At 36.6% G+C, this 8630-nt stretch overlaps 1 protein-coding gene across 1 annotated transcript; it reads left to right on the top strand.

Annotated features, from left to right (window-relative positions):
• The first annotated feature begins 3753 nt into the window (after window positions 1–3753).
• Window positions 3754–7909, top strand: LOC144656116 (chymotrypsinogen B-like). Its single transcript, XM_078516340.1, has 6 exons — window positions 3754–3909; window positions 4501–4722; window positions 5489–5701; window positions 6171–6503; window positions 7637–7657; window positions 7801–7909. Exons 1-6 carry the CDS (start codon window positions 3855–3857, stop codon window positions 7809–7811), a joined length of 855 nt encoding a protein of 284 aa, XP_078372466.1. The 5' UTR covers window positions 3754–3854; the 3' UTR covers window positions 7812–7909.
• The last annotated feature ends 721 nt before the right edge of the window (window positions 7910–8630 follow it).

Consider the following 8630-nt stretch of genomic DNA (forward strand, 5'->3'; position numbering starts at 1 on the left):
CATCAACCACCAGAAGAGTCACGGCATAACTAGAACGGGAAGTTTTGGCTAAAACAGCACTTGCGTAATTCATATATATTCCTCAAAAGATCATTCGACTTTAGAATAAAATTAATATTCTCTATTGTCAAATTGTAAAAGCGAGGCTTCGCTATTTAATATTAACTAACGACTTCCTCTATATTTTGCTGCTGTTTTTTTTTTATTCGTTATAAGGGACGAGCCGGGCTGGCCCGGTTACCCGTGACTGGTACGGTTAGCTGGGATGACTTCCAGCCCGTTAATATAATGAGCCGAGCCAGCTCGGGATGGATTAGGTTTGGCACGAACGGAGGGTTAAATTTAGCACGAATGATTTTGGCGCGACGAATGAGTCAGATGATGTTGATGCCAGAAAAATTTCAGTAATGCTGGCCCGGTAAGCCGGCCGGGCTGGCACGGTGAACATCACGGTTACAAGGGAATTTTCATTCCGGCTTCGTGATACCGGGATCTTAGCAAACCGGGCTGGCCGGGTTGTCTTGTAATTGACAAGATCTCGACAAAAACCGAACCAACGGGGCTCTTGTAATGCCCGAAACAAGGAGCCATCAAATTTTATGCTATGAAAAGGGATATTTAAGTTCTCACAGAATGCCAGTTGCTTCAGTTTAAGAATAAAAAAGTACATATATCTAGTAGGCAAAGTTTAGAGTATTTTTTTAATCTTCTTCGTGCTTTCCTTGAAATTACATTTCGTGTAGTTTAGCACAAATTACTTAGAGTTGGAAGAATCAAACGGGTAATTACCGCTAGAAACACACTGTTCAATTTACACGCGAAATGTACCATATTTCAAAAAAAAAAAAAACTTCCAGTCTAGGAATATGCCGCGCGCTTATTCTTTGTTTTCGTTAATTTTGTTCGATTCAAGTGGAGCAGGCCTGACAGTGTTTACCGAATAATACGTGGATCGATGTGCTCAATTTTCACACAGAGCATATTTCACACTTTATTTGACTATTCCTTATAAATGAAAAACAAACAGGCGGTTGTGATTGTGAAAAACATGTTTACACCTAGTTGTCATCAAAACATTGCTCGTGTAATTACTTTTAAGGGACGAGAAAAAATTCCATCGAAAATGAAAAGCGACTTTACTCCACCCTCTAAAAGAGACCGTATTAAGCTGAGCCCAAAAACAATGCGATAAAAACTTATCAAACCTATACAAGAATCAATTAGGTTTTTTTCAATTAAATTTTACTAAAACGTCGACCAACTCAAAATTCAACTTAGATAACCGCCGACAGTTTTTGTGACCATTTCTTTTCGTACTAACGACTCGATTAGGCACTAAATTTTGGGAAACGAGCTGAAATTACCCTGGCCTTCGAGGGAGATAACATTTTGGACCATGTTATGACAAGTAAAAATGTAATATAACTCACAAAAAAAATTGGATTTTACTTAAGATCTGTTGCAGTGGGAGTTTTATCGGTACAAGTGCACAATAACTGTTTTTTTTAACTCTCGCTCCTTAATGACAGATATTAAAACCCCAGAGATACAAACTTTTTTAAAACGAACTTTTTAAATTGAGAAATGTCACAAAATTTAAAAACTGGGCAGTCCATTTCTGAAAAAAAAAAGACCAGCTATTTTCCCCATTGTATATATTGAACATTAGATGTAAACGTGTTTAAATTGAGACTCGTCAATAGAAACTCTAGGTAGTTGATATTGGGACTGAAAAAGGCAAGACAACAATTTTAATGATGCATTTTTCACATTCTGCAATAAAGTGAATTTGTTAAATGTTATTCAGTACCGAAAAATGTAGCATGAACCATCCGAAGCTTTGATCCCGTTGTCACCTGCCAGCCAGATAAAGTACTGCTATCACAATAACAAATAAACGAGATAATTCTTCGGTTCTTGCACTTGGACACAAGCATTTTAAAAGTACAGTTTTATCATCAGATTAAAGGAAAACTTAAAGTAATAGTTTTGTTAGAAAAGAAGAAAAGTATACATCATTAACTAAATCTTAGTACACTGGGAGTACACTGACTTGTACAAATAACACAAATCTGGTTTTCAGTTTCGTCGCAAAAATAGTTAAAATTTTCTTATTTTTAGTCCACTGCTTTGGAATTTCCTTTTTGGAATCCCCTGTAACCAAGTTGAAGTAGGTTTACAACGTGTAACGTCTTAATACCCCTCTGAGAAGTATTTACTTTGTTTGAAACCTCCTCCGTCAAAGAAGTACCTGACCATTACTACGCTACGCGCCTTTAGGAAAATATTTCTTTTACAGCGCTTACGTGTTTAACGTGAAAAAGCTTTGTTAAAAAAACGGGATAATTTTTTGGTCTAGTTCACGTTTGAGCACGAGCATTTGAGTTAAGTTTTATCAGGAGAGAAGAAGAAAACGTCAAGTGACAGTCTTGGTAGAAAAAAGAAGAAACATTACCACGCTAAGCGCCCTAAGGTAAATGTTTTTTTTTATTATTTTTTTTTTTTTTCTACAGCGCATACGCGTTTAATGACTCTGCACGTAAGTTGATAGTTTTCGAAACGTTTCCTAGCCGACCTTCTGAATAACAATCCACGCAATATGGTTAAATTCTGGGTTTCACGAATTGGAAAATTTAAACAATCAGTTATTTCATGATAATTGTTATATCCTAATTTTGTCAATTTTCTTTAGCAACACGTGTTTAATTAGCTTCTTCTGCATTTATTTGTCTTCCATTTTAAGTGTATACAAGAATATAAATTATGTTTGTGTTCAATAAACAAAGAAAAGTATGTTGTCTTTTAGGGTAATTACTATTTTAGCCCACTAAAGTTGAACTGTTTTAAGGGTTGAAACGCTATTTGTCGTGCGAAGTTAACAAAAATAGAGAATTGATTATAGAAAGTACATGTATTCATGGAAGTCTTTTACTAAGCTTATATCGTTGTTTTATGAATTTAGATGTATTACGTGAAAGTAACTGGAGTGACCAACCATTTGATTTCCTTAGTACAAGCGCCTATCTTGTTAAGAAAAAAATTGACTTCACTTTTCTAATGGTTATATACTATCAATCAAACTTGTGAGATAATGGAAACATTAAAACCGTCTCTTTATTCTATTTAAACAGGAAACTTAGAAAGTCTGTAGTGATTTTAATTTTTCGAAAGATTGTGTGTAACGTTAGCAAACAGGATTAAAAAGTAATCTTTTAAAATCTGATGGGTTTGCCAAAACGAAAATCAGTTTTGTTAGATCCTGACATCTGTAAGACACGTTAATTAATCTAACCGACTGGGAAAGGAAGGTAGACCATTACCTTTAGTGCTTCGATAATTGCTCTTTAAACACCGTACATGTAATAAACATGAATGTGCATAAAAAAATGTGCTACATGTCGGAAAAGTATTTTACAGTTAAAACATTTGTTGCTCCAAATACGAAGCTTTAATTCCCCAGTGGTGCTAATTTTACCAGCAAGATAGTTTTTTCCTTTTCAACTTTGGTGTAAACGTCTTTAAGGAACATGGAAAAGAGCATAGATAAACAGCAGTTAAAATGTTTAGGAATACTTTGTACGCGTCCGAACTTAAGCAAACATTAATTAAAATAAATTGTTAAAAAGTAACCTTTTAAAATCTGATGGATTTGCCCGAAAAATCGTTTTTGTTCGACACTGACATCTGAAAGACACACGTTAATAAATCTAACCGGCAGAAAAAAGAAGATGGACCATTACTTTTAGCGCCTCTACAATTGCTCTTTAAACACCTTACAGGTGATAAAAGTGAATGTGAATAAATGTGCTACATCGGGAAAGTCTTTTACAGTTGAAACTACTGTTGCTCGAAAGATGAAGCTTTCCCCAGTCGTGGTAATTCTATCAGCTTTTCTTGCACTCTCAAAAGGTAAAATGTTTCTTATCAAATAAGGTGTTTAACGCTATTCAACATTTTGCAGTAAGACTTCGTGTGGAGAGCCGAGCACCATTCACAAAATTCTAGTTCTCAATTAACTTGAATTTTTATTTAAAATAGAATGAATCGAGGTTCGTTTGTTATGTTTGAGACTTCAAAAAAAATCTCAGTCACTAAACAGCAGCTTCTACCAAAGACAACTCTTGTTTTATTGGCTTTGAGGGTCATTTGTTAAGGAGTGCAACTGTCTTCTGAAAGGCTTTAGTATTGAAAAGAAAGAAAAGAAAAAGAAGGCTAAAATTATACAGCTTTTGTTGATCCTATCTTGGTTCTCAGTTTGTCTTATTATTTATAATAACCAGGCCTCCAAACTGAAAATGTTTATTGAAAAGTAAGAATCGGATCTCGAAGTTTCTTTTAATTCACTTCAGTAGTGGAAAATGGAAAATCCGAAGCACATAAGCTAAAATGAAACTTATACAATCAGCAATTAAGTAAAGTAAGTCAGAAAATCGTTCTTTTGCCAAATTTATCATAAAAAAGAAACAAAATCACTAAGGAAATCTGAATTTATCCTTTAAGGTTGTGGCAGACGTCACTTCACCTCTCGCGTCGTTGGCGGAGAGAATGCACCTAAACATTCCTGGCCATGGCAGATCTCACTGCGAATGCGTATCGAGGGCCAGCTGAGGCACATCTGTGGCGGTTCCCTGATCGGTGACCAGTGGGTGGTGACAGCGGCGCATTGTGTCGTGAATGAACAGGACCAACCAAGCAGTCCTGATATGTTTACTGTTGTAGTTGGTAAGAAAATGATTCCCAGCCTTGATAACCTACAGTTTAACGACGATGACGACGACAACGACGACGATAACAACAAAAACATTACGACAACTAGTTAACTTTATTTTCATGAACATAAATTCAAGCAGCATTGTATACAAAATTATTAACTTTGTAATTGCAACACACTAAAATATCACTTACAAAACGAATACTTAACTGCTTAACTTAAAAACCCACATTACAGTTGCATACACAAGTTAAACTTGTTACATTATTACTTACAATACCAAAACATGATTACTTATGCCCCCAATACTAGTAAAGAATACAATTTAGCAAGTTAATTTAAACGTAAAAATGTGCAAATTAATAAAAAAAAACTTTTAGAGAAGTTCGGCCGATTCATCTACCTAATGCTTTTTATTGTTCACTGGTAGATACTTGTATTTACTTGGTATTTGCGGTGTAATCATTTCGATGGAAAACGCCTCCTAACTTAAGAGTGTGAATCAGTCAGAAGAAAATTAATCTTAATACAAACTGGGTTTTTGTGCGATTTCTGATTTAGTAAAACGCTATATTTTATCCGAGTAAGATAACACATAAAATAATTACAATTAAATATAAAATAATGGAAGCTTTAAAAAAGTTCCATTAGTTAAATAACACTATTTGAAAAAATTAAAATAATCGCCGCTCTTTTAACTCCAAAACTTGAATGCATGATAGAGAAACTGCACTATATCAGTAAAGCATACTAATATATTATTTTTTACCTGTGTAGGTGCACACGAGCGACTTGGCACAACCGATGTACAGCAAGCGATAAAAGTGGAAAAGCTCTTTGCTCATAAGAGCTTTAGCATGCAACACCTGAGAAATGATATCGCCCTTTTGAAACTAAGCACACCGGCAAAGCTTAGCGACAAAGTAAATACTGTTTGCCTTCCAACCCATGGATCGAGAATTCCTGACGGGCACAAATGCTATATAACAGGTACGGTGCTCAGGCATATTTATAGCTTGTGGTTAGCGTTCCATATCAATATATCAATAATCACAAATTGTTATCTTTTTATTTAGAAACTTAGGTATCCCTAGTGGGTTCTCGCCTTTTTTATATATAGAAAAAACATCTGATATGCTTCTGGACGCAATTTTAATCAATGCTTTAGAAGGTTAGAGTACCTGCTGTGATACCAAATTTAGTGTAAATTAGCAGTGTCTCACCTGTTTGGTCCGAGATTGTGGTTTGCACTTTGCATAAGCACAAGCAAAAGCATGAACACGAATAGCAAACGCACCGCATTAACTTTATGCCGTCAATACAAGGCCTGAGCGAAAATCATAAACGCGAGAAACTATTGTTCGTTCTTATTGCTCATTCTTATTTATTATTGTGCTCATTCTTCTGAGGTCAGGTTCCTTTGTCTTACACATTTATTTTCTTGCCAAATTTTGTCTAGGATGGGGGTTAACAGAAGGTGGCGGTAACGTGGCAGACATCTTGCAACAAGCGATGCTTCCCGTACAGAACCCCGACACATGTTCTAACGTGAACAGCCCTCTGGGACCAGTTGACGAGGCCACTATGATCTGTGGAGGAAGTGGCCAAGCCAACCAGGCCGGTGGTTGCCAAGGAGACAGTGGTGGGCCGTACGTATGCGAGGAGAGCGGAAAGTGGGTTCTGCGAGGGGCTGTGAGCTGGGGACATGGCATGTGCATCACTGAACACTTCACGGTCTTTTCACGAGTCAGTTCCTTCAGGAACTGGATCGACAACAAGATGGCAGGTGAAAGTGAGTATCAAGCAAGCATCTGAATAGTGTGACCACTTTCAAGTTCGGTCATTATACAATTGAAAGCCGGCTTCAGCTTCTAGTTGACATTTGATTGGATAAAAAATGTAAAATGTGAAATAATTAACAGTGATCACTGTACTCTTGTGGACTCCTTGTTCTAATATATTAAGATTGCTGTCCGACATTTAATGTTGTCTGATCAACATCGTAAAATTGTGGACAATTCAAATAGTATAATGTATTTTGAGCCGGAAAATGTACACGTAGAATCTGTGTAGCTTTAATTCCCTAAAAGTAAATTTAATTTTAATAACCTCCACAATGTTTTCGTCTTAAAGTTGTCAGCGATCGATCTGGGCGATCCGTTGCTCTAAAAAGAGTTTAATCATCATACGCATGGCAGATTCTGCAAAAGAATGACCGCGAGACATTGGACTTAAGTTGACTTTGTCCCTATTTTAACAAACTAGAAACTTCCCTTGGCTAATAACAAACATTTTGTATTTTTTTCTTTCATTTCTCTAGTTACCAACCATTATTTTGACCTCGTTACCTCTTTGCGCCATGGGACGCATAAGGCCTCGTAATTTCTTACCAGTTTTATACCAAATATTACACTAAACCTTCATTGGCGCTCTCAAAGCACCGCTCTGTATACGAATTTTAAAGACAATGTATGGGAATGCGGGAAGTACACTCCAAATGCTATTTTTGAAAATAAATTTCAATTGAAGTGACTTCCTTTTTTTTATTGGGCCAGCTTTAAGCCAATAAGGTGATTTATACCTTCTTGGGTTTTACTCCCATTTTGCATACGTTGTCTTGACAATTTAGATACAGAGCTCTGGCCGCCTGTTCCTATTCTTCCGGGCCTGGGTGGGAGTGCTTGAATGTCAGTTATCAATTAAATTTAGCCATTTCTATACATTTTGGCCCATTTCTCAGCTACCAATGAATTTTGCAGCTTTCAGATCTTAGCTATCAAGTAAAAACGCGCAATTTATCAGCTGACAGTGAACAATTTTGACCAATTTTCACTTATCCCTGATAAACCCCGTGCAGACCCTCATTCTTGTAACGCATTTTATTTACAACTCTTTGACATCTCTTCTTCTTAATTTTACTTTCAGCTGGTGAAGGAAGTGGGGCAGGTTAGTATATTTGGTGACACTACTTTGAAGTTTTTTTTTGTTGTTGATGTTGTTTACGAATTTTAGTATTTCCGTGAAAACGGACACATAAATTTTTAAAACCACGAACGATATCAATCGGTTGATATTTTCTTTGTTTGCAGCTCTGGAGTAAAGACACTGCCTTCTTGGTGCTTCAACAAAGAAAAAAATGGCATGATGCAATGATTCACTGTAGCGTTATAGAATGAATAAATACGGAAGATGCATTGACGTCAGTGTTGTTTGAATTGATACTTTCCATTTAGCTTTATTAAAATACTGTCACTGGCTTATCTTTCCGAAATGGAAAAGTCATGAAAAGCAGCAAGAGAACTTAGGTATGCTCTATTGATACGAGTGGCAACAATGATATAAAGTGTTACAAAACCTCAAAATCACCGTCTATTTAGCCCTGTCGTTTCCCAGTCGTGCTCTGAAGTAAAAAAAACCCAACAATAAAACAATTAAAGATAACAAAAAATGGGCCGAAGAAAAAAAAAAGGGGAGGGGCCGAAGTAAAACGGAGAGCTTTGATTACTGCGAATAGAAGTCGAGGAAACAGTGAGGGTTACCCACTTCACTGTGCAGCGCCCGCGCAGCAAGCAGCAATAATTTCTGCGTAGCGGGTAGGGGTGCTGGTTGTGGTAGTGGTGGTGGTGGGGGAGAGGGGTATTTAGGGGGTTATACACGAATAAGTAAGTGTCAACCAGCTTGGGGTATCTGTGGGCATGCTCCCAAGGAAAACCGGCAAATGCATTTAAAATTAAGAAAACCGAACGTTCAGGGCTTAAAATATGGTCAGGCACCGTACGTTTTGGAAAATGTTAAAAAAAATGTTGATGTTTCTACATTTAATATGTCAATGTCGAATTATCTAAGGCTACTTCAGGATTACATTTATTACTAAAATTCTCTTCTGAGGGGCGAGCATACCTTTCAAGGAAAAGGCGTG

Source organism: Oculina patagonica, chromosome 6, assembly GCF_052425735.1.
Source record: "Oculina patagonica isolate OP01 chromosome 6, crgOcupat, whole genome shotgun sequence".
Taxonomy (NCBI): domain Eukaryota; kingdom Metazoa; phylum Cnidaria; class Anthozoa; order Scleractinia; family Oculinidae; genus Oculina; species Oculina patagonica.

Coding starts and splice junctions, on each gene's coding strand:
- LOC144656116 (XM_078516340.1), top strand. CDS start 3,855: ATGAAGCTTTCCCCAGTCGTGGTAATTCTATCAGCTTTTCTTGCACTC. Junction 5,702..6,170: donor GCACAAATGCTATATAACAG/GTACGGTGCTCA, acceptor AATTTTGTCTAG/GATGGGGGTTAACAGAAGGT. Junction 6,504..7,636: donor CAACAAGATGGCAGGTGAAA/GTGAGTATCAAG, acceptor TTTTACTTTCAG/CTGGTGAAGGAAGTGGGGCA.